The sequence below is a fragment of the Mixophyes fleayi genome, chromosome 6 (genome assembly GCF_038048845.1).
Source record: "Mixophyes fleayi isolate aMixFle1 chromosome 6, aMixFle1.hap1, whole genome shotgun sequence".
Classification (NCBI taxonomy): domain Eukaryota; kingdom Metazoa; phylum Chordata; class Amphibia; order Anura; family Limnodynastidae; genus Mixophyes; species Mixophyes fleayi.
In genome coordinates this window covers 196,502,935-196,528,719 of record NC_134407.1, presented here as the reverse complement: position 1 = coordinate 196,528,719, position 25,785 = coordinate 196,502,935, and the positions used below count along the sequence as shown (strand labels likewise).

Genomic DNA, 25,785 nt, shown 5'->3' with positions numbered 1-25,785 from the left:
TGTGAACTGTTATAACCATCAAAACGTTAGGTGGAAAACATGTTTTAAGAAACTATAGAGGGGGGGGGATTTAATTGGCCATAAGGTGCCTCCGAAACGGTACGCGGAGACACATTGTGGTCAATTGAATTCCCTTTAGTTTCTTAAAAACATGTTTTGCAGGAAAGTTTACCAAAATCAGTGCTCATTTTCCCTCGCGTCCCATAGACATGTTAGGGAAAGTAATCTGGGATTTTAGTACCGTATTAGCCAGCAAGGTAGGCAGCCAGGAATCAAGCCAGATTCAATAAACCTTGCGATTAATTGAATCTGCCACTATGAATGGTTAAATAAACAATAGTTGAATAACTCTGAAAAACTGGGAAAAGAACAACTTCTCTTGCAACCGTCATACAGGAATAAATCAAACATAAACCCAATATGAAACAGACTTTAATTGTAAGTACACTTTCCATGCTAGAACGCATAGCATAATGTTACATTTCTGTCTGCAAGTATGATGTAACATTTATGATCCCATGCCAACTTCTCAGCTTCTTCCAGAGATAACAGTTCTTCAGTCACACCCATTGCGCTCCCTAATAATATAAAAAAGGTTGAAAGCATGGTATTTGTACCCAACGGCACTGAAAAAAAAAGACACAGCTACTGTGGCTAAACAAGAAGGTTACAGAGGTAATATGGCGAGAATTCCTGTTGTTAAAGCGGGTAGGCAGTCAAACATCATCGCTACAAGTAACGCAACAACAGATGTTGTATAGGACTTTAGGTAAAGTCTTCATGTATAACAAAAAAATCTACTAAGTCAGGGACGTGTATGGGCGCCAAAACACCAAATTGGGGATGTTAGGGGAGGGGTAAGCACAGTTGTGATTGGTCAATCCAACAGGTACTTGTATTTCCTGAACTAAAGCTACTAGTTTGGACAAGAGAGCCATACAATATCCTAATCATGATTGGACATTACCAATAATGTATCACATAAGGTAAATGGCCTTATGATAGCTCGTTCCTTGCAGCATACACATATACACAAACATTATTATGCTATGAGCTATTGCAGAATAGAAGAGAGCAGAAGACTTTTCTCCCTTTGCAAGAGGACATGAAATGTTGCATTATGACCAGAGGAGGGCAGTATATGCAAGGAAATGTATACACATAATGAGCAGAAGGACTTCTGTATAGAAAATGTATCAACAAGCCCACTAAGTCACTATGCAGCCAGGAATGTTTGCTACCAAAGATCATCCATAAGTTATTAAAAGTATGTGAACCTTTATGTTTGACAACAAAGTGAACATGGAGCAAAATTTGGAGAAAGTCACGCACTCATGCTGACTTCCTCCACTTCAAGTTCATGCTTGCCTCTTATAGTTCGGCCCTTTCCCTCTCTAAACAATCTTTCTTCAAAGCTCTCATTTCTTCCCAATCCTCCAACCCCCGTCGGCTTTTTGCCACCTTCAACTCCCTCCTCTCCCCTCCCCCACCACACTCTCTGCTGTCGACTTTACTACCCACTTCTCCTCCAAGATTGAGTCTATACGTCATGACATCTCCCAGCAGTCCCTCCTTACCCCACCCCCTCCCCCCTCCATGCCCATTCTGTCCCCCTTCTCACCCTCCTCTGCTGCTGCTATCTCCTTTCTCCCCTCCCCTCCAGCTAGCTCACCCTCCTTCTCTTCCTTCACTCCGGTATCTGCAGATGAAGTCCATACCCTTCTCTCTTCCTCTCCCCCTTCCACTTGCACACAGGACCCAATCCCCTCCCACCTCCTCCCGAAGCCTGCTCCCACCTTGCACACCTCCTCAACCTCTCCCTCTCCTCTGGAATCTTCCCCTCCTCTTTTAAACATGCTCTTGTCTCCCCCATAGTCAAGAAACCGTCCCTTGATCCCGCCTCTCTCTCTAATTACCGCCATATTTCGCTCCTCCCTTATGCCTCCAAACTCCTTGAACGGGTTGTCTACAACCGTCTCACCTCCTTTCTTTCCTCTCACTCACTACTTGACCCGCTCCAATCTGGTTTTCGCCCCCTCCACTCCACTGAAACTGCCCTCACTAAGGTCACTAATGACCTTCTCCTCGCTAAATCCAATAGGCACTACTCCATTCTTATCCTTCTTGACCTCTCTGCTGCCTTCGATACCGCTGACCACGCACTCCTTTTGCAAACTCTCAAATCTTTAGGCCTATGTAACACTGTCATCTCCTAGTTTTCCTTTTACCTCACCAACCGCTCCTTCTCAGTCTCTACTCATGATTCTACATCACCCCCTCTTCCCCTACCCATTGGCGTTCCTCAAGGCTCCGTTCTTGGCCCCCTGCTTTTCTCCCTCTACACCTCCTCCCTTGGTGTCCTCATCCACTCCTTTGGCCTCCAGTACCACCTCTATGCTGATGATACCCAAATCTATCTTTCATCCCCTGACCTCTCCCCTTCCCTTCTGTCTCGTGTCTCCTCCTGTCTCTCGGCCATCTCATCTTGGATGTCCCAACGCTTCCTTAAACTCAATATTTCCAAGACCGAGCTTATAGTCTTCCCCCCTGCCAGGACTCTCCCACCTCTCCCCCTCTCTATTTCTGTTAATAACACTACCCTCGTTTCTGTCCTCCAAGTCTGATGCCTTGGGGTCATCCTTGATTCCTCCCTCTCATTTACGCCTCACATTCTGTCCCTCTCTAAATCCTGCTACTTCCACCTTCGGAATATATCTAAGATACGTCCCTTTCTCACCACGGAAGCCACGAAAACCCTTGTTCACTCGATTATTATCTCTCGCCTTGACTACTGTAACCTTCTTCTCTCTGGCCTACCTGATTCTCGCCTTGACCCTCTTAAGTCTATCCTCAATGCTGTTGCCCGCCTCATTTTTCTCTCCCGCCACTCTATCTCTGCGGTCTCCCTCCAACAGTCACTACATTGGCTCCCCATACCCTACAGAATTAAATTTAAACTCCTCACCCTCACCTTTAAAGCTCTTAGTCAATCCTCCCCTCCCTACATCTCCAATTTCATCTCTACCTACACTCCTAGCCGCCCCCTCCGCTTTGCCTCTGACCGCCGCCTCACTACTTCACTGATCACCTCTTCTCACTCTCATCTTCAGGACTTTGCCCGGGCTGCTCCCCTGCTGTGGAACAATCTTCCACGTTCCATCAGGTTAGCATCTACTCTCAAAGGCTTCAAGCGTGCTCTTAAGACTCATTTCTTTATTCAAGTCTATCAGTCCTCCTAACTCTCTTGTCCTGGCTCTCTACCCTAGTTAGTACCACCCTTTTTTGTGTCTCCCCCTTCCCTTTAGGTTGTTAGCTCTCAGGAGCAGGGCCCTCTTTCCTTGTGTGCTCCTTCTACTGTTCCTTTACCCTCTGTACCTCTTGGCCTGCTTCCCTAGCCCTGTTTTACCTGTTTTATTAAGCTTCGGCCTTTTTCCTGCTGATTTCTACCATCCCTTTCACTATCTGTCAGATATAATCTGATTTGCTTTACCCATGCACCTGCGTTTGTATATATTTGTGTATCATGTTGTGTCTTGGTTCTGTTTTCTGTATATGTAATGTACGGCGCTGCGGACCCTTTGTGGCGCCTTATAAGTCAAAGATAATAATAATAATAATAATAGCCCATAAAGATAAATAAAAAAAAAACAACAACCAAATAACAGATTTTGGCCAATTGCTTAATCCATTTATTTTATATTCCCTTTGTACCATTAGGACAGGGAAAAATCAGATAATGGTTAAAATTAATAGAAGGATACAGTCAATACTGAAGGGTTAATAAGCTCTGACACAACTATACATATACCTTATATCTGTGTCACTCACCTAATGAGAAATACTAATCCCTTAATTCTGTGCCGCTCCGTTTCATTTTGCTATAGGTCTCCACTGTAACAGGAGTTGCGTCCAGCAGCCACAGCCTCTCGGCCGTGGTCACCTTCCAGTGCAGAGTCAGCTCCTGAAATACTGTGCTCAGCGATACCTGACAACAGAAAGCAAAGTCTGCAATGACTGCGGCTGACATAGGCCTTGTGGACAGGTCAGGTAGAATCCCTCACCTCCTCAAAGTGCAGTCTACTGAATAACCGCACACTTGTTGTGTTCTCTTGTCCTATTTTAGCTTGATAGGTGGAGATTCCCAAAGTTGTAGCACCTGTAAATGATAATATTGGAGGTCAACACTATGACCTTGAGGATATTTCAGTAGGTACCAAAGAGTGATTCTCCACAAGACTCACCGTAATATAACATGAGCCGAACAGACTCCTCACCATACCCTTTGCCCCGGAACTTGGGATCTAGAATACCAGAAAAGAGGATTATGGGTAAATGGCACAGAAAAAACAACTATCAGAACTCAGATTGGCTCAAATTACCACAAAATGCATGAAACTGTATACATTTTAACTGTGTGATGTATATTTCTCTCTTAAGAGGGATCCACTTTTGCTTAGAATATAATTATACATAACTTAAATGTCCAGCTAAATAGAGCAGTCCATACTGAAGTGACAGGGAAGCTACGTGGGTTGGTACATATCTATTTACAAGTGATAGATGTGTATACAGTAGACCAGTATTACAAATTTCCTGCCGCTGGGATCAGAGTGCTTTACTGGCTGGAGTGCTGTGTGGATACCAACAATCTTTTATGCTAGAAATAAAGTTTTGAACTGAAAAAATAAACTAAAATATATATATTGTGGACTTGCTGTAGACTTGTATGCTCAGCAGGCACAACTTTTTGTTCTGTCATAGCTTAAAGACAGATTATATGCACCTGTTTTGTAGGAGTAATTCATTATTTGCAAGGCTATGCTTATAACCTTGGACATAGCAGACAGGAGATAAACCAACCCCCCTGGGGAGTATTCCTGTGTGATAATGAGAGAATGTAGTAACATCTGTGTAAAGGGAACATGAGTGGTTAAAACCTTTTGGGGCCTAGTTTTCTGATATACGTGATTTTTGCTATATAGATAGGGACTTGTAACTAATAAAGCAGAGTTTATAGTACACTAAAAATGCATTGTATTTAATTCTCTCCAGCTGATGAGCTCATAACTGATAGACTGACACTTACAGGTGAACAATCTGATTTAGATTCAACAAATCTTTATGCTGAACGGTGCTTTAATTTATGTTAAGTTTCTATCTACCTTCTAATTTTCAGATAGCCAAGTGTAAACATTTTATACTGAAGTCTATGGAAGGCAGGAGAAACATGAGCGAGACAGTTTGGGCAGCTCAGCTCTGTCCTTGCGCTCAGCGTTATAATGTGATGCCAGGAAAAATAAATAAAAGGATGATGACAAAGGACAGAAATATCAACCAGGTACACGAGGGGCTATGGGAAAATATATCCGATTGAAACTTTCAACCAATTAGAAAGCAACATTTGTCACCTTTTGGAGGGAGGGTCCTTTTTTTTTGTCAAGGACAGGTGCAAATAGCGAATGATGATGGTCGCCAGCAATAGCCAACCGCTGTGATTGGTTGTTTGCAAATGCTCAGCTTACACTGAAAGGTGCTGTCTTTGTTGCACATGTATATATTATGCTTTATGTGCTTGTTTATGCTATTTTTTTCACATATGTGAGACGGGGAGCTCTTTCTCCTGTACTAGAGAGCTTTTCGAAGTTTTATTGCCTAATAGCGACTACGTATTTTACAAATGGTTATACACATGGGCATAAGTGTATGTGACGTAAGCATTGGATATGTATAAAGTGTACCGCCAATTGTCCAAATCTATATTTCGCAAGACCAAACCATACTCCTGTTTGTAGGGTTAAAATTTCAGTTAAAACTTAGTGCAAGGGAAGATTACCTGCGATCATGATTTCAATCTCCGCTAAAGCTGGGTTTTCTGGATCAACCATGAAGAGATTAACATCTCCCACCATGCATTGCTCTTCTGGGTATCCCTGATCCCATTGTATTGCATCCAGTATGATGAAGGTACACTCTGAAAAGCGATGGATCATTAGTGTACGGTGCTGCACTGCAAACTTCCACTACCTATGTCTCAGAGCTAGAAATATGTGTAACAGAAGACAGACGTGAGTGAGGACCAGTCACATAAAAGTCGATGTGTGAATAGTTAATCTGTTAGGGATCGTAGGCTAGAAACAGTACTGACACGTGCCTGTCCACCCACTGCCTTGTCACTCACTGTCACTGTCCTCTCTCCAACTGCGCTGCATGTCATATTCCTGGCTTAGTGTCAGAGGCTCGGAGGCCGTCAGTTTCTGCAACTCCTCAGACTTCATCCACGCATGGTACCTGAGAACACAAGATGTAAGATGACAATGTTATGGGAATAGAGGGAAACAGATTGAAGAGATAAACAGAATGTTAGCGATGAGCATTCACACAGCCCTCACCTGTGCACCTATTCTATCCTCTGCATATTAACATGTTGGGTTCTATTATTAAACGACTAAAAACTAAAGTAAATCTAAATTGAAGTGTAATGTGTTAATGACCACTCTGCACATTGTTTCTCTACTTGTCTCGTTCCAAAGCTTCCTATTGAGGAGTTTGTATGTTCTCCCCGTGTTTGCGTGGGTTTCCTCCAGGTGCTCCGGTTTCCTCCCACATTCTAAAAACATACTGGTAGGTTAATTGGCTGCTATCAGATTAACCTGTGTGTGTATGTTGGGGATTTAGACTGTAAGCTCCAATGGGGCAGGAACTGATGCGAGTTCTCTGTACATCGCTGCGGAATCAGTGGCGCTATATAAATAAATGGTGACGATGAAGGGACTATGGCGGACTAAGAGAGAAAGAAGATTATATTAAAGTGTTTATTGGGGACCACTTTTATTGGACACTACTGTTGCACTACAAATACAAGCACACACTTGTGCCTAAGCGCGTGCTGTATTGTCAGTGCATGCTGGCACTTGTAGTACCCAATAGTTTGACACTCTAATTACACTTTTTTAAAAAAAAGTACCCAACGGGCAGGGGCACCAGAAGGGTCACAGCAATATTCAGCATTGGACCGGAACTCTATAGGTGAGGGGATCAGATCATTTTTTGGGGGGCCACCCCTAGAGGGCTAAGCCTGATGCTTTTCAGGCTAACTGTCTTATGCTATGTCTGGGAGACACGCTGACTGCTGACTGCTGCACTGCTGCACTGCTAATAGCATGAAAACAGCCTGATGCTACTGGCAGAGGGACCCCAATACTTTGCCATGTTAGTGGCAAACAGCAAAGGAAACTTAGTACTGTTTGTCTGGTATATATAATACACGACACACTTTATATAAATTTTTGTAACGGAATACCTAATTAATACTTAAGCTCCACACCACACTAATTTAGCACCATGCAATATATAATTATTTTAACATTTTTGTTTAACATAATTGAGCAGTTAACCCCACTTTGTTACTCTCAATAATCATATCACTAATGATATAATTACAACAACTTACACATCTGCCACCTTAGAGAGGTGTGGCCTACTGGCACAGAGCCCTGGCATTCAAATGGTCATGATTTGGGCAAACTGGGGTGATTTTTCAAGTGGGAATTTTCTTGTATGTATACAGTCTGAACAAGGACATGACAGCAAAGTCCAATCTAGAGCTAACCCCAGTAAATATTATTGCTAAAATATATATATATATATATATATATATATATATATATATTAGTAAAAAAAATACTAAGTCTAATTCCTTATCCCCATCCCCATCCCCCTTGTTCTTCAGATCTGATTAAATCCACAATACAGCTCCTCATCCTCCTTTTTATCTACATTTTTTGTATTCCCCCCTTACCATCCATATATTCTCTGGGCTTTAAAATATGACATTTATGCAAGTGTGGTATTAAAAAGGCAAAATAGTCCATTATCACTATCACACTCAGTAAACATGACATGCTGGGGCTTGTAGTGCTCCTAGACCATGCTGGTACCTGGGTACGTGGTGGGGCTCATATGGCACCAGCAGCACCCGCTGCCCTCTCAGCACAGTGTCCTCATTCACCCGCATGATGACGACCCTGCAAGACAGAGAGGCGATGGCGTCATCACGCCCCGCCCAGTAAAGAGTGACGTCACCCCTCCAGCTCTTCCCCCTCAGCTGATTGCGACACCGCCAGCTCTGTCTCCTCACTGAAACCGCCCCCCGCACCCAAACTCCGCCTCCTCCCGGCAAGCACGCCCAGTAAAGTATAGGCTCGGACCACGTGGGGACGTGCCGCGCACTGATTGGTCCATCCTGCATGTGATCTGTTTGGCAGTCGCTCATGTGATCCAAGCGGCCCGGAACAAGCCGGCAGTAAGGTAACCAGGGGCAACGCAGGCGGGGGGCGCCCGTGGGCTGTGTGGGGGGTATCCATACTGGGCAGCTGGACGGGGGGCAGTCATGGGGCGCCCTGTGTCTGGGTAGCAGCCATCTGGTTGTAGTGACACGTAGAAGTAGTTCAGCATGACGTGTCTCCCATTGGGGACAGGGCATGCTGGGATATGTAGTCCCCCAACAGCTAGTTGCTAACCTCTGTTGTAAAGGATACTGTTTGTTCTCCCCACCTTTATTGTCCCCATGGTTTTTTATTTTTGTTTTATGGCTTCATCCTACCTTCCTTAATCATTCCCCAGATTGGTTTGTAGACTGAGGGTTCTGCATTAACTGAGCTCAGTGTGTCCCCCACATTCATCATCACCATTTATTTATATAGCGCCACTAATTCCGCAGCGCTGTACAGAGAACTCACTCACATCAGTCCCTGCCCCATTGGAGCTTGCAGTCTAAATTCCCTAATATAGACACACAGACAGAGAGGGACAGACTAGGGTCAATTTTGTTAACAGCCAATTAACCTAGCAGTATGTTTTTAGAGTGTGGGAGGAAACCGGAGCACCCGGAGGAAACCCACACAAACACAGGGAGAACATACACATTGGGCAATATCATGCTCTTCCCAGCCCCCCTCCCTACATAGTTTTGTGGCACTTTGTAAATATAAAATGTTATGCCCATCTTTTATATACATTATGTGGAATTTGTATTGTGGTTGGCACAATTTTGAGCAGCAAAAAACATACCCAGAAACTTAATTCTGATATATTTATTTGAATTCCAATTATCACTTTTGTTTTTAATAGTGTTTAATCCTTGTCTGCTCCTCTTTGGTGATTAAATGTTGGGCAGTGTAATCACCACATTAATATGCACAGCAGAGTGATAATGATTTTCAGCACACAGGGCTGAAGGTTTCATATTATTAAAAATGGTAATAGTTGAACACTTTGGTGCACATAGACCCACCAAATAAATATAATGTTTAATTTAACCTATACATTTATATTTTTACAAGCCCTTCAAATGCATGTTTGGAAAGTACACACTATATTTATTTTTCTATTTTGTTCCATCAACTAATAGGATGACTTCTGGAGGAATGTTGGGACATCCATTATCTTCTGGCAGCTGCTAATAGATCAGATTTGTTTTTATTTTTATATATAACGATTGAGGAACTGGGACAGTTATTTTCATGTAGTTGCTTTAGTCTTTCCTATACTAATTGTTGAAATGGGGCAATGTTCAGGAGTAGTCTTTTAAAACCTGAGCTTCTAGCTAGAAATAAGTTCTCAAAACTTAAGTAAAAATGACAGTATACAGACAGATCATGTGTTTTGCATAAGTAAAACTTTGACCTGGATGGACCTCTACAATTTTACTAGGCTCAGAAGAGATCCAGCTACAGCGATATATCTCTTAATCTAAAAAAACACAATAATAAATTATATATTAATCTATTTTGAGGAAATGATTCACAAAACAGCTGCAAGGATTATCATTACTATTTACTTACATAGTGCCAGCATACTTTGCTCCACTTTATACTGACTAGTCTTTCTGCAGACTGCCAAATTACAGTATATTACTACATGTCTACACATAACCTCTACCATTTTATGTAGAAGTTAAAACATCAAATAAGTTGCTTTTCTGTTTGGACTTTGTCTTTTCTTGTGTATTTCTCAATAAGGCAGACTCAGCAACTATCTGTTACACTTATTTCATGTTGAAATGTTTCTTTTTTTGTCATATTGAGTCATTGGCACTGATTGACGAATTAGTACATTGATGTAAACCGATTAAACTTAAAGGACAGGATTATACAGAATAAAAAGTGCTCTTTTAACCCCTACAAGTTTATTTGGAAGTTCCAGTGCCCTGTTGGAGCACAAGATCTTTTACATGGCATTACGTGTAATATTGACTTTAAATGGTTTCTTCAGCGATTTGGTTACATTGGAATAAACTGGCCAAACATTGTATTTTTCCAAGAATTGATGGTGCTGAATGATCCAAATCTGATGGGATTAAAACATATAGGGGCGTATTCAATTGTCAGCGTTAATGCTGCAAAACGAGCGCTCGAAAAATATTACCGTTTATATGGTAATATTGCGCGCGAAAACCGTTTATACGGTAGTTTACTCGTGGAATTTCAGCTCGCAGCACAGGGAGCTGCGAGCTGAAATTCCGCGAGTAATTACCGTATTAACAGTAAGATTTTTTGAGCGCTCGTTTTGCAGCGTTAACGCTGACAATTGAATAAGCCCCATAGGGGCGTATTCAATTGTTTGCCGTGACCGCCGAAAAATGAGCGCGTTAAAACTATTACCGTTTATATGGTAATTACTCGCTCAATTTCAGCTCGCAGCTCCCTGAGCAGCGAGCTGAAATTGAGCGAGTAAATTACCGTAATTATGCGCAATATTACCGTATAAACGGTAATATTTTTCGAGCGCTCATTTTTCGCCGGTCACGGCAAACAATTGAATACGCCCCATAGAATGTGACTCTTACACCGACCTGATAGTGGACATCTTCTCTTTGCAATATATTTGTCCGGTGTAACATCCGAACGTCCCGTACACCCTGACTTTGTACATAGGTAGCCGTGCTGCTCACAGATACAGTTTTTTGGTAATCCATGTAAGCTACCAGATGGCAACTTGTATGGCCAACATGGTAACCAATCAGGATTTAGTTGCAATATTTTTATCCTAAAACTGGGTTTTAGCAGATGCGATTTCTGTAACGATTTTACCAACTACTGAAAGTCCCGATGAGCATATAGTTTCCTGTGTACACACCTACACAATTTACAGTCAGATCTGTGCTTTTTATCTGTCATAACCATCTGCTGAAAAGATAGTGACTCCATAGAGACCTGCCTACGCTGCTGGTAGTCCGTGCAGACACACTTCCACATTTGCCTGACATTGTTCCATCGCTGATAGTGATTTTTAGTCTGGTTGTAAAATCAAATCAAACGATACACTGTGCTTAGTGACGATAAAACATGATCGTGGGAGTGTACACAGTAATGCAATATCGCACCGAACAGTCGTTTATCGTGTGATTGGCACCTGTAGCTTAAGGAATTCTTGAAATTTTTCTATATAAACTTGGAATTGTTATTGGTAGCGTTTGCACATAACACAACTTGCATTAGTTATCGTTTCACATCGCACCATGACTTCTTGCCCCAGCTGTTACAGGCTTTTTAAAGTGTATAATTGCTGATTACTGTAGCTACTCGCTTCTTTGCTGTGATGCAAATATAGCTTCAGGTGATGAATAAGGTCAGAACTATGTATCCTAACGTCGGTTAATTATAAAGCGGTAAACAGATGACTCGTGATTGTTATGATAACACATCTTTGAATATAATGTGATTGCTATTAATGGCACAATGAAGCCTAACATAATAAACTCCGAATACATTATTGTTTGACATATTTAAATTAAAATATGGTATCAAAACAACATAAGGTGGTAAAGAGAATTAATTTGAATAAATGACTAAAAATAAAGACCTCGGGGTATATTTATTAAACTGTGGGTTTGAACAAGTGGAGGTGTTACCTATAACAACCAATCAGATTCTAGCTGTCATTTTGTAGAATGTACTAAATAAATGATAGCTAGAATCTGATTGGTTGCTATAGGCAACATCTCCACTTTTTCAAACTCTCAGTTTAGTAAAATATATCCCCCACGTGTCATGTGACAATACCAGTATCTTAGACATAAACGTGCACCTTCCACATAGTCAGGTTGGTAATGTAAAAATAATGTCTAACCCAGCGACTGTTCATACATTTGTGTGCACATATCAAGCTGAGATATTTAAGAGTGAAAAAGATCTCTATGCAGCATTTTGTCTTTCAGTTAATAAATCATCCCAAGAAACAAGTTGCAGTGATTATGAAACTTCGTTTCAAATGACAATTTCCATTAACGTGTTTCCATTTTTTTTTCCAGGTTTCCCTACCCCTTCTCCCCTCTCTCAACCCCCACCCAGCACCAGCCATGGCAGGGGATATAACAGAAACAGGGGAGCTGTATTCTCCTTTTGTAAGTAATACTTCCATTTCCAATAGTGTCGCTGTAATATAGATTAGCATGGATTGACCATAAAATGATCTCTACACGTGTTTCTATTCAGTTGATTTTGCTATTAATAATGTACAATATGAACCCATGCCCTCCAGATTTACCCATTCCACCTGGTACATAATGAGCTGAGTTAATGAACTGATAAGAAAGGTATTTTTACACGGCAATTAATTTAGTAGAGATAACTGCCATAGTACATTAATGTCCTCATTTAGAGTTGGGGGGGGGGGGGGAGGGTGCAGATTTAAAATGTGTGGACCGATTTATGGCTGGGAGGGGACACCTACTAATTCAACTCTAAATTGCAGTATTTAAATAAAGCTGCCCGGTATTTGTGTTGTGCATAAACAAGCAGCCAGTATTTTCCCTGCAGGCAGAAAGACAAAATATTTCCACCCCTCGCGTTGCAACATGGTTTGTTCTAACTCTAATGAGGCCTTAAGTGAAAAGTTGGAGCTGGGCATTTGATATGAAAAGTGTGGTGAGAGAGGGTCTGTGTATGGGGTGGGGATGATCATTTTTAGTAACAATATTGCTGTGCTTGGCAGAAGTTATGACTCATCCCAGTCCATTCTAGCAATGTATGTTCTGCATCACATCTCAATTGATCACCTGTCATTATAATACTCTCAGTGGGATTATGTACGATGTGGTCTGCAGCTCTGTGTCACTCTTCTGTTACGCTTTTATTGAACGCTTTTATTGAGCGGCATGTATGGTCAGATAATAGGTCACACTTGTCTCCAGTAATTATTTTTGTTGTTGTGCAATTTTCATGTATGTAATTTCATGGCCCGTGATGTCCTTTTGCACAGATTTAACCTCTCTCTCCACTCCAACATACGTGATCATCACACAGAGTATTATACTGCTGGGGCAGCACGGTGGCTCAGTGGTTAGCACTTCTGCCTCACAGCGCTGGGGTCATGAGTTCAATTCCCGATCATGGCCTTATCTGTGTGGAGTTTGTATGTTCTCCCCGTGTTTGCGTGGGTTTCCTCCGTGTGCTCTGGTTTCCTCCCACACTCCAAAAACATACTAGTAGGTTAATTGGCTGCTGTCAAAAATTGACCCTAGTCTCTCTATGTCTATCTGTGTGTGTGTGTGTGTGTGTGTGTGTGTGTGTGTGTATGTGTGTTAGGGAATTTAGACTGTAAGCTCCAATGGGGCAGGGACTGATGTGAATGAGTTCTCTGTACAGCGCTGCGGAATTAGTGGCGCTATATAAATAAATGATGATGGCTTGTTCTCCTAAATACAGGTTGTGGTCACACGCGGTATGTCCATCCAGCAGACTTGTTGTGATAGGTCTAGCTCAAAAGCAGTGATTGAAAAATGTCTATTAAGTACTTGCATAGTTGCAAGAAATACGCTGTAGACTGTAAATACAGCTTGTGTAGTTTCGGTCCTGCCAGCTTTTTTTAAAACTGTAACCTTATTTCTCATGCTGATTTTTTTTTTTACATCTATTTAAGTGTAGTCACATTATGGACACATACAAACATTCTATAAAAAAGGAACATGCTTAAATGTACAAATAGTTCTATACACCAATAATATGCATAGTATTATTTTGTCCCTGGAGTAAGGAGAATAATTTAATACACTTCACCGTCAGGAATAGGACCCCTCAGCGTTTCAAAGAATATTCCCCAAATCTTTTGCTCCTATCTCCCTGCATATCGTATCTGCCTTATTAGTTTAGTCATCTATGGTGTTTTGGGGGTGTAGATGGAGGTATGCCATACCGCATACTTGCCAACTCTCCCGGAATGTCCGGGAGACTCCTGCATTTCGCGTGAGTCTCAGACTCCCGGGAGAGTGTGGCAATCTCCCGCATCTGCCCGCTTACTAGTGAAGTTGGCAGAATTAGGTCCAAAATGCCGCGATACACCAGGAATCGCAGCGTTTTGCCCTGCTCCCGCCCCCTGCTGTAAAATGACGCGTTTGCTTCATTACGTCACGGGGGCTGGTCCAACATTACGCGAATTTTGGAGCCCTGCCCCCCCCATCACGCCCACCTCGCCCGGCAGGCTCCCGGAATCCAACTTCACAAAGTTGGTAAGTATGCCATACCGACACTTCTCCTACTTTTCATACTTCATTGTAACACTATCAAATTCAATTCACTTATATTCCCATTACATTATTCATACCACCACTTCTAAATGTCCACTTCGACCACCGCTTACAACACAGAACTCGCCATTGTCTGGTGTATGAGTATTGTAGATGTGTTTATTATAATTATACTTGCCTACTCTCCTGGAATTTGGAGGAGTCCTCCCGGATGTGATGGAGGCAGGGCTTAAGGACACAATTTGGCACCCTCCTACCCCCTGTCACATGACCAGAGATCCCGGAGGAGAGGTTTGAAGTCAGCAAGTATGATATAATAATGACCAATGTAACAAGCAGTAGTTATGGATGCTGGATGTAGCTCAGGGCGGTACGGAATGGGCAGATATAACACTGAGGAACCGGGTTTTCTTGCTTAACCTATAAGCCTATGTAGTACCCAAAGTTACTTCTGGTGTTTATCCGTAGAATTATTAAAATAGTTACAGTGAACAACCATGTCTATATGTATTTATGTTTGTATTTACATTCTGTACTCAACAACCTACAGGAAAATAAAATGAAATGCTGAAAAACTGAGTTTATAGGGATCAACAAAAGGTTGGGATGTTTCTGCCCTAAAGAGCTTGCAGTCAAGCGTAATCCAGGAGGTTTATTGCATGTGAAGTTTTATGTGAATAGAAGAACACTAGATTCAATCATTGTTTTATAACTGCAATGACCGTACGCCAGACCTGTGCTCTTGCTGCACTTTGTAGATTCCTTTTATACTTGCCACTGCCCGGGCATAGATACACGTCTAGGTTCCAGTAACAGCAGGTTTTTTTATATGTTTTTAAGGACATTGTTAAACAGTATTTTCAAGACATTAGCTCATAGTTGCCAACATTGCCAGCTTGTGTCCCGGGAGGTCCGGGGGGCAGGTAGGTGTGTGAGGGCGGAGCTCGAAGAATCGCGCCATTAGCCCTGCCCCCAAATCTGTTGTCACCACCCTTTTCAACCAATAAAACCAGGGGGCGGTGCCACAATGATGCGTCCATGACGCCTACAGGCCCTGTCTCCTCCATTTACTTTTCCACAGCCGGTCGGGAATCGGGAGAATTGCCCTCTCTCCCGGGAGTCCGGGAGACTGACCGAGATTTGGCAAGCTAGCTCCTTGGTTAAGGCCTAAGGTCAAGTAAAATGGCCAACTGACTACTGCAGTTCTATCTAAGGGACCTTACTAGAAATATATAGGTTCATAATCAAAAACAGTGACCGCACTAACAACATTAAAGTATAATAATGCAGAACTGTTCAGATAGGATCCAATTTTTCAAACCCTATCAGAACCTCATAGATGGTTTCTGTTTTTTGTATTTTTCTCTAACACTGCTAATAATGTTACAATGAGGTAATCCTTTACTGTACCTCCAATGCAGTCATACACCCATATGATTCAACTTCTGCTTGGTGTAAGAGAGCTGAAACATTTTGGTCTCCCTGTAATATCCTGTCTTAGGTTGAGAGGTTGCTGTTTTTTTTTGCTGTAGCAGCAAAGTGGACAGGAAATGCTGACACTGTGGCCTGAGCTGTCTTGTGATAAAAGCACCACAGACCTGACAGACAAGGAGAGGCCAAGACACTCGGGATCTGCATTTTATTTTTATGTGCAATGTCATATGTCATTGTAAAGGCTAGGCTCAGCAACCTCTGCTGGGTTTTGTAGTTCCACAACAGCTGCAAGAGTATTAAACTAGAATACCAAGCAAGTGTCTTAATGATCATTAAGCCACAAGCGGTATTTGTTCCACTCTGGATGAAATGTAATATAATCTTGGCAGGATAAGGTGGTACTTGTAGTTCCACAGCAACTGCGTGACTCCAAAAAAACATATAATATATGGACAAAATATATAAAGCTTACCAGGGAGATGTGAAGTATGGAGAAAACCACCTAGGTGAGAGAATAATAAATGATGTTGTCTGATTGATATACAGTTGCCTACTCTCCCGTAATGTCCGGGAGACTCCCGAATTTCTGGGAGTCTCCCAAACTCCCAGGAGAACAGGCAATTCTCCCAGATCCTGGCCGGCTGTGTAAACTAACATGAGGGGGCGGGGCCTAGTGACGTCATGGACATGTCATCGTTTCCACCACCCCCTTATTTTTATTGGTCCATAATAGTGATGTTCGTTTTGGGGACGGGGCGAATGACGTGATTCTTCGAGCCCCGCCCCCACTCACCCACCTACACCCCAGACCTCCCGGGAATCATCTTGCCCATCTTGGCAAGTATGCTGATATATAGTCAGGCCATTTGCACTCACTAAGTTTATAAAGCACTGACATATTGCGCGTCGTTGTACACTGGGGAAATCATGACACAAACAAATGACATAAAACAGAAAATAAAGCTAGCCCTGCCCAAATGGGCTTATAATGTAAGGCGGGAATTCAATTAGCTAATAACATGTTGTGCTCTGTCCTAATTGATTTGTTCTCGTATTTTGGGTGTTGTTTTTTGTTTACCAAATGCAATGTGCACAAATCACTATGTAAAAAGAGGATTTTACAAAAGGTGACTGCTGAACAGTTTATCGTTTATCTTCCAGACATATTTAGTTAATAAAATAAGTAATATTCTGTATAATTAATGACTATCTTTTTTTCTATGCAGGTTGGGCTAGTATACATGTTTAATTTGATTGTTGGCACTGGTGCACTCACCATGCCCAAGGCCTTTGCCAATGCTGGCTGGTTGGTGAGCCTTATCCTGATCATCTTCCTGGGGTTCATGAGGTGAGTGTGGAGAATCAGACCGCGACATCATAACACCTTCCATTGTTGAACATTAATAGTAAATATTTGTGTATTTCTGTACCCTTCGTTAAAAAACATAAATATATATGTTATCTTCCCCAGCACTTCTCAGTAATGGTTGTGTGGTATTCCTATTTTAGCTATATGACAACGACCTTCGTTGTGGAAGCCATGGCTGCGGCCAACGCTCAACTGCGCTGGAAAAGATGGGAGAAGGAGGTGGTGAGTCCGGTCTCTGTAATATCTTAGTCTGTAATGTGTTTTATGTCAGTAGAACCAATATGGAAAGCAGTTCCTGCTAATTTTGTTAACCCAAATAAATGGTGACCCTGAATCCTGGGAATATAACACTTCCTGTAACAAAAACCCAGTATTATCCTCTAAATCCAGGAAATATGGTAGCTATAATTCTACTTAGCCCAGATCTGTCTTTGGTCAAGAATAAAATCTTCTTTTCTTCCTTCTGCAGGAAGTAGACTCATCCGAGGATTCTGATAATGAATCACGATCTGCGGATGGGTATGACAGCTCTGAAGTCCGACCCATCCTTTCTGTGCGTGAGTATCTATTTAACATACGGGAAGAATGTAGGTGAATAAACAATTGATCTCTCTTTTTTGACATCCATTTTTGATTGCGATTTAAAATAAATTATAAATGGTTTTGATGTGTTTCAGAGCGCCGTGGTTTGTCTGATCCCTTTGACATTGTGGAACGTGTGGAAATGGGGCAGATGGCTTCTTTGTTCTTTAATAAAGGTATAAATTGCAATATTGTGAAGATCAACTGGATATTGAATTGCATTAGTATAGTAACTGTTTTCCACATTCCTTTATCACAAATTTGTTCTGCTTTAAATAATTCAATATCAATATATCTCGTCTGTAATCTTTCCTGCCAGCAGAGGGAGCTCTGTTACTATGAATATATGGTCTACTCTTTGTTTTCCTCCATTATTTTTCCTAGCACGCTACAGTGGAATTGCAGACAAATTGACAAACGGTGAACTCAACTGAAACGTGACTATTTTGTCTCTGTTTCAGCTGCTCTTTGATATTTATTTATTATTTTTTTTTTCAATCAAATGTTTTATTATTTTGTTGTATATACAATAGACAAACTAGGGACAGCTAAAATGTGTCCTGTTACTTTATGCTGCAGGAAAAGGGGTATATAAGAAACATTGATGGATTAGAAAGAGTCATATGTCGGAAGAGTATAAAGAAAAAAAAAAAAGTAGAGATACTTTTCATAAATAGAAAAGTCATTTGAAGGTGACTGGGTGCCCGCCATATACAGCATTGTAGAAAGCAATCTACAGTTCTCTATTCTGTCAACACATACCGAAATGTTGTCCATTTGTGCCAATTTTTCTAATATTTATCAAGCACATTGTGGTTCATGGCCAATCGTTTCAGTAACTAAGCCAATCCACTCGGAGATTTGTGGTTGTTCACGATCCATCCATTTCCTGGCGATATTAACTTTAGCCAGCACGATCAACTGTAAGTTTGTGCATTTTACCCTTTAAATCCAACACAAACATTCTTGGATTCTTTGGAGGCAGCTCTACTCCATTTCTCACTACGTAGTTCATAAATTTATACCAAAATTCAGAGACTTTGGGACAGTCCCACATCAAGGTTATATCTTGCTAAAGATACTAAGGAGTAGATTTACTAAACTGCAGGTTTGAAAAAGTGGAGATGTTGCCTATAGCAACCGATCAGATTGTAGCTGTCATTTTGTAGAATGTACTAAATAAATGACAGCTAGAATCTGATTGGTTGCTATAGGCAACATCTTCACTGTTTCAAACCCGCAGTTTTATGTTAGACAGGGTGTTCAGTTTTAGATAATTTCCTGCTCTGTAAGCTGCAACATAGTATTGTCCCCGGCTTCAGTAATAGGAGGGATGTCTTCTTTTTGCTACTTAGGATTCATAAAAGTGAGGGGGGAGACATCACTGGACATGGCTTTTAAATTGGTTCCAGAACTATGGTTGAATTATTTTATTATAGGCATCATCCTTTAACATGTGACCTCTGCTCACTCCTGCTTATCAAACCGTGTGATCACCTAATCCTGGAAATTACATCACCTGTCTCCTCTCTCTACAGTTGGCGTAAACCTGTTTTACTTGTGTATAATTATATATCTGTACGGAGACCTGGCAATATATGCAACAGCTGTACCTCTGTCTCTTGTTCAAGTCACATGGTGAGTAACAATGGGGCGGGAAACTTCCATATTGGTGAAAATGAATAATAGTATGTAGAATGCCGAGAATGAAGTATGTTTATATAAGAAAAGACATGGTATGTTGAGTGATGTGATTGCAGCATGTCACTATGCAGTGCCTTCAGTCAAGCATGTCTCATTATAGCATGACCGTATATGCCACATGGTCTTGTCATGCCAGGCAAGAGTTACACACCACCTCTAACAAGTTTTCTTATTTGTCTTACCAGTATTTATTTTTTATTTGGTTCTAAAAACATTTTTAGGGGAGACTCTGAGATGTAATTAGATTAATGTACTGTACAATGGCTTTCAGTTCATGTTGCCCCTCGCTTCTGCTGGCTTCCGTTCAGTTGCCATTGGATGGAACAGAATTTCTCTCTAGTGGATCATTGATCCGAATGAGGATTGTAAGGGCTGATAATGCAGATTACATGTTTGATCAAAACTATATCCAGCTTACAGTATTTTATCCATCTATAATCTGTTGATCATTCTCCCTGTCCTGCCCCCAGTGGGTGTTTGAATAGCCCTTGCGATCTTCAAGGTGTACGCAATTTAATAGGCCTAGGTCAAACCTCCCATGCACACCTCTGAACCAATATATAGGAATCTGGTTTCTGTGGGTAAATGTATTACACAGCGCTTTTTGCAACTTACCGATATTGGCGTTTTAAAATTAGCTGTCAGACTCGCCGAATATCGTCGAGTTGCAAAAAGTGCTGTTTAATACATTGTATTAATACAATACTGGTATCTGATCTACTACTGCTATTATTAATATTATTATGTAGCGACAATTATTTTCTTTCCATATGAACGTCATTTCAGCAGCCAGCATTGTTTGTCATGGAGCAATTGTAAATCCCGAATTTAGTTCCTCCTTTCGTAATTCCTCTTGGTATATTTTATCAACTGCAAGAACCTGCCTGATGGGTTTGTCTGCCAGTATTTAGGTAATAACAACCTATAACAATTGGTTTCACTTCTTTTTAAATAGCTGTTAAATGCATACTAGTCGCTGAAGACAAATACAGCTAGACATAACAGATAGGGTTCATGGATCATGGTGTTGTCTTCTTCAGCTCCTCCGGGAATCAGTCCTGTGGAACCCAGACAGGAGAACGGAATGATACCGACCCCTGCTGGGGGAATATCAGACGGATCGATGCCTACAGGATCTATGTGGTGAGTTGCACTGTATCCCATGATTGAATAGGGTTAGGCTGGACACACACAGCGATATTGCCACAGACATCAGCATATAGCCTCATATTGTCGTGTGTGTAAATCCCAACAATCCAACTTGTAAATCCAACAAAATCAATCAAAAGGCGTTGCCAAGTAATACGTATTATTTGGTAAATAATAAAACATTTTAAAGTAAGATTAATATGGCAGAAAACACAATATCTCCGAGACACTGTATTCACTTTTGAGCCGGTAAAGAAAGTCAGTTAGCTACTGGCATTTCTGCCTCTCAGCACTGTGGTCATGAGTTCGATTCCCGACCATGGCCTTATCTGTGTGTATGTTCTCCCTGTGTTTGCGTGGGTTTCCTCCGGGTGCTCCGGTTTCCTCCCACACTCCTAAAACATACTGGTAGGTTAATAGGCTGCTATCAAATTGACCCTAGTCTGTGTTTCTGTCTGTGTGTGTGTGTTAAGGAATTTAGACTGTAAGCTTCATTGGGGCAGGAACTGATGTGAATGAGTTCTCTGTACAGCGTTGCAGAATTAGTGGCGCTATATAAATTGATGATGATGATGATAGCACCACTAATTCCACCTCGCTGTACAGAGAACTAACTCGCATCAGTCCCTGCCCCATTGGAGCTCACAGTGTAAATACCCTAACATACACACAGAAACACAGACTAAGATTAATTTGATAGCAGCCAATTAACCTACCAGTATGTTTTTGAGCAAACACGGGGAGAACATACAAACTCCACACAGATAAGGCCATGGTCTGGAATTGAAATCGTGACCCCAGTACTGTGAGGCAGAAGTGCTAACCACTGAGCCACTGTGCTGCCATATACTCTTGCTTCACCCACCGTAATTAACACCTGTAAATCCAGTAGCTAACTGACTTTCCTTACCAGCCCTAATATAAATACAGTGTCTTGGAGAGACAGAGATCCAGTTACTCTGTATTTAGGCCTAACCATAGACACAGCCCTTGTGTGGACTGTCTTTTTCACACACAGATAAAGTTGGAAATGATTGTTCAAGAAAATTTTCTTTTGACTAATTTGATAGCACTATGATTTACCCCTTTACAGTCGGGCAATTTGTAGTTTCTTGGCCAGACATATTTTGCCGTTTATGCTATGTACTAGTTAATTATCCATCCATTTTAACTGCCCATTTTGTTTTTTATTTTTTTATAAAGGCTAAAAGAGGCATAAATAGTAAAAGAATACACTTATTCATAATTATACACATGATTATTTTCTGAGCCCCTACAAGTATGTCCTTAAATGTTTTCCCCTAGATCTCCTGTGTATTTTGATGCCTAATATATGTAATTTTCTATAGTTTAGGGAATGGTATTGGGGCTACAAGTGAGAGTGTGTGTTTTATAGGTTTTGCTTTGGTTTACTTTTACGTTTTATTGGCATGACTCCATTAGGCCGGCACAGGCCTTGGGGGACACTACAGATATATTACTATTTTTAGAGCCACTCTTTGTTTGCTCTTACTGGACCTGACATATCGGCTCCGGTTAGAGCTGAAACAAGCTGTTAAGACTTATTGTTTTATTTTATTATGAGAGCTTATCTGTTTCTTCTCCAACCCTGAAGCCTTCTATTCTGCACTGAACGTTGGTCAGAAGCAATCACTGACTGACTTTCTAGAGTCTATATTAGTGTTAAATGTTGCTGATCTAATATGCCTTGAACAAATCTTGTTCTACTTGATTTTTTTTTTAATTATTTTTTTTTTTTTGCAGGCTATATTTGTCCTGTTACTCGGCCCCTTTACCTTCTTCAATGTGCAGAAAACAAAGTACCTCCAAATTCTGACATCACTCATGAGATGGATTGGTGAGTGCAAGAAATATGTCATCACATAGGTAGACTAATAAACAAATCTTTAACACTCCTGAAAACTGCAGTCGCAGCAACAATCACTTCTGGAATTTAATGTAGATTACCCCAGTATAAGCTACTGTATGCTACTTTGTTTTTTTTAGAACGCATTTTCTTTTGTTTTAAACTTCTCACTGACTTAACTAATCTGAATAGGTTGCTCAGAATGTCCATACTTTGGTCTTGATTGGTGACTTTTGAGCTGCAAATAAATAGATTGTAGAAGAGAAACATTAAGATCCAATCTTATCACTAAGAGCTGAGCCTCTGAAATGAAGCTATGGCCAATTTTGTCCAAGCTAAATAAAAAAACACTAACAAAATGATTTTGATTGACCGCTTCTCCTGGAATAAAGAGCTGCTTCCTGTCCCTCTGACGCTGATGAAGCAGCTTGTTAAGTCGCACTCTGATCCTTCATATGCTCTAAAAATCCATTTTCTTGCAACCTATCAGCATTCAGTGCCTGTGGGTAAAAAGAGATTAAAAACCTCCAGCAAATCCATAAACCAGATCACGTCCAAATGTCACACAACACGTCCCCCCACCACCCCACCCATATAACACACGCGCATGCGTAGGGAGAACATACAGCCTACATATAATGCATGTTCATAACCCTTTATTGCTAATGCAGGTAGAGAGAGGCCTCTCTCCTTGCAGCACTATGGGGAGGAGAGGTGGTGGTGTCAGGGGCCTCCTTCTCCCAGTGATTTATAGAGCGGGTAATGAGTTTTCACAGCTTTACTGCCACTTTGTTCTCATCTGAGTCTGTGTCATAAATCGTGAATATAACAGTTTAACTCCTGGCTGCCCAGGTGCACAGGGTGGAATCGGTGTGTAGGGGAATAACAGCAAGGGCACAGAATAACCTGGAAGGGAAGACAGGGAGCAGACAATGTTATCTTGTTTTATGGCTACACAGCTTAACCCCTTCATTTTTATGCTCCACTGCAGCTTTCATCATCATGATTGTAATTGCCTTGATCCGTATCGGTAAGGGTGAAGGGACAGGTCACCCCCCTCTGGCAGAGGTCTCGGGGATCCGGAATCTGTTTGGTGTCTGCGTGTACTCTTTCATGTGCCAACATTCTCTGCCCTCGCTGATCACACCTGTGTCCAGGAAGAAACACCTAACCGGACTGGTCCTCCTGGACTACATACTCGTCCTATCTTTCTACAGCCTACTTTGCTTCACAGCTATATTCTGCTTCGCCTCCGGGGCCCTGATGGATATGTATACACTTAACTTCAGTGGGTGCAGTCCATTTGTGCCGGCAGTGATTGGCTACTTCCTAGGCTTGTTCCCAGTTTTCACTATCAGCACCAACTTCCCCATCATTGCCGTGACACTGCGCAACAACTGGAAGACTCTTTTTCACCGGGATGGTGGGACATACCCATGGCTTGTAGACCGTATCGTGTTTCCTCTCATAACGTTGGTACCTCCCATCATTGTGGCATTCTGTACGAACCACCTAGAGGTCCTAGTGAGCGTCACCGGCGCCTATGCCGGGAACGGCATCCAGTATGTCATTCCGGCCTTTCTAGTGTTCTACAGTCGCAAGGACTCTGCTCTGGTGTATGGACCTGAACTTGAAAATAAGCATCGGTCACCGTTCAAGCAGGTGGGCTGGGTGTGGTTTGTCCTTCTCTGGGCATTATCGTGCTTTATATATGTCACAGCCAACATAATCCTGACTGATGTTAACCTATAAACGTTGGCACAGATACGGCTGCCTTGTGCAGGACACAGGAGCAGCCGTTTAGTTAACATTCTCTACTGCCTGTTCTGGATCTCTCAAACTGCTGGGCTGGCCCCGTTCCTACTGGGTATTGAGTTGCCCTCTAACATGCTATTATAATGGATTTAATTAGGACTGGTATCTTAAAACCTATAGCTAGATATCACAAACTGGTAACTCCTTTTTGTAACAAGTTTCTCTGTGCCTTGTCATCTGTCAACAGAGGGGCACCCTGCCACGGCGGCACCTCCTGTCCTGTGTATGCCTATTTTTCACTGGCATGTAAAAGAGGCATCACTTGCCTCTATGTATCAAAAGGGAATTTTATTACAGTTGGCGCCTTTGACCAATTAGCGTACATGGGTGTGTTGCACTGAGCTGGTCTGATGATCTCCCACAATGTGTGTACAGACCAGCATTGAGAACTGAATGCTTCGTGAACAGTGGTTGGATAGGTTCTTTGTAAGCGAAATAAAATGAAGACATTGGAGACTAAATTTGTGTATTTAGGCGAGGCTTTTATTACAAAACCAAAACACCATACTTGCACAGCATGTGCCCATCGCATACTGATTACAGATGCTGCTGGCTTTGATTAGATTCCTCACCCCCCCCCCTTCCTCACATCTCGCTCCAAGAGCAGAGGTGATTTATGAGTATATTACTCTCACCCCTGATGAAATCTCTACGCTTTGCTCCTTGTTGTACAGAATGCCTACACTTTATTTACATGGTGTGTGTGTGTGCGTTTTTTTGTTTTTTGTTCTCTGTGAGAACATTGACAGTGGATACAAGTTGAAGGCATTCTACCCTCAAATGTTTTAATTGTGCTAGACATTTTTTTTTTATCTCTCTATACAGGATATGAGCTAAATTTAAGGGATGTGACAGCCTCTCCTTTGCCAGCTCTAGGTCATGTTTTAAAACTTTACAGACTTCTCACCCCCACCGTTATGTCATCCCAGACCACGCCTCCCAGCTATCTTATTGTGAGCGGATTAACATTAATAAAATATGTTTGGTTTTATCACCTTATACAAAGGGCCTTAGTAAACAGTGCAAGAAGATTTATTGGCAATTTAACAGAAGCCAAATCAAAAACAATTTTCCTAAACAGTTACCTCCTCATTTACATTAGACAAATGCAAAATACTTTTATTTTTATTTTTTATTAACCCCTTTGTTGCTGAGGGTGAGTGGGACCCTCTCTCTGCAGCTATACTCCATGGCTGCCAAGGGCGAATCCCACTCCTCCTCAACAGGACATGGGGGTTCCAGGGAAAAATAAAATACCAGTCACTCAGTTCTGTACTGGTGAGTATTCACTCTGTACAGGCTTGGGGTGGAAGGTCGGGTGGGGTGGGGGGTGAATTGAGG

General features: G+C 41.7%; 2 protein-coding genes across 2 annotated transcripts; one reads left to right on the top strand and one right to left on the bottom strand.

Moving 5' to 3' along the window:
- Nucleotides 1-414: 414 nt before the first annotated feature.
- Nucleotides 415-8,112, bottom strand: NAT9 (N-acetyltransferase 9). Its single transcript, XM_075177890.1, has 7 exons — nucleotides 7,938-8,112; nucleotides 6,179-6,288; nucleotides 5,834-5,971; nucleotides 4,242-4,301; nucleotides 4,062-4,156; nucleotides 3,829-3,985; nucleotides 415-578 (listed from the first exon to the last, which is right to left on the bottom strand). The coding sequence occupies exons 1-6, from the start codon at nucleotides 8,012-8,014 to the stop codon at nucleotides 3,842-3,844; spliced, it is 624 nt and encodes a 207-aa protein (XP_075033991.1). The 5' UTR covers nucleotides 8,015-8,112; the 3' UTR covers nucleotides 415-578; nucleotides 3,829-3,841.
- Nucleotides 8,113-8,217: 105 nt separating this feature from the next.
- Nucleotides 8,218-24,905, top strand: SLC38A12 (solute carrier family 38 member 12). Its single transcript, XM_075177889.1, has 10 exons — nucleotides 8,218-8,307; nucleotides 12,311-12,403; nucleotides 17,185-17,306; nucleotides 17,468-17,549; nucleotides 17,797-17,884; nucleotides 18,005-18,085; nucleotides 19,448-19,547; nucleotides 20,654-20,756; nucleotides 22,527-22,620; nucleotides 23,621-24,905. Exons 2-10 carry the CDS (start codon nucleotides 12,359-12,361, stop codon nucleotides 24,379-24,381), a joined length of 1,476 nt encoding a protein of 491 aa, XP_075033990.1. The 5' UTR covers nucleotides 8,218-8,307; nucleotides 12,311-12,358; the 3' UTR covers nucleotides 24,382-24,905.
- The last annotated feature ends 880 nt before the right edge of the window (nucleotides 24,906-25,785 follow it).

Coding starts and splice junctions, on each gene's coding strand:
- NAT9 (XM_075177890.1), bottom strand. CDS start 8,014: ATGCGGGTGAATGAGGACACTGTGCTGAGAGGGCAGCGGGTGCTGCTG. Junction 4,157..4,241: donor TCGGCTCATGTTATATTACG/GTGAGTCTTGTG, acceptor TATCATTTACAG/GTGCTACAACTTTGGGAATC. Junction 3,986..4,061: donor GTAGACTGCACTTTGAGGAG/GTGAGGGATTCT, acceptor TTCTGTTGTCAG/GTATCGCTGAGCACAGTATT.
- SLC38A12 (XM_075177889.1), top strand. CDS start 12,359: ATGGCAGGGGATATAACAGAAACAGGGGAGCTGTATTCTCCTTTT. Junction 12,404..17,184: donor GGGAGCTGTATTCTCCTTTT/GTAAGTAATACT, acceptor TTTTCTATGCAG/GTTGGGCTAGTATACATGTT. Junction 22,621..23,620: donor ATCACTCATGAGATGGATTG/GTGAGTGCAAGA, acceptor GCTCCACTGCAG/CTTTCATCATCATGATTGTA.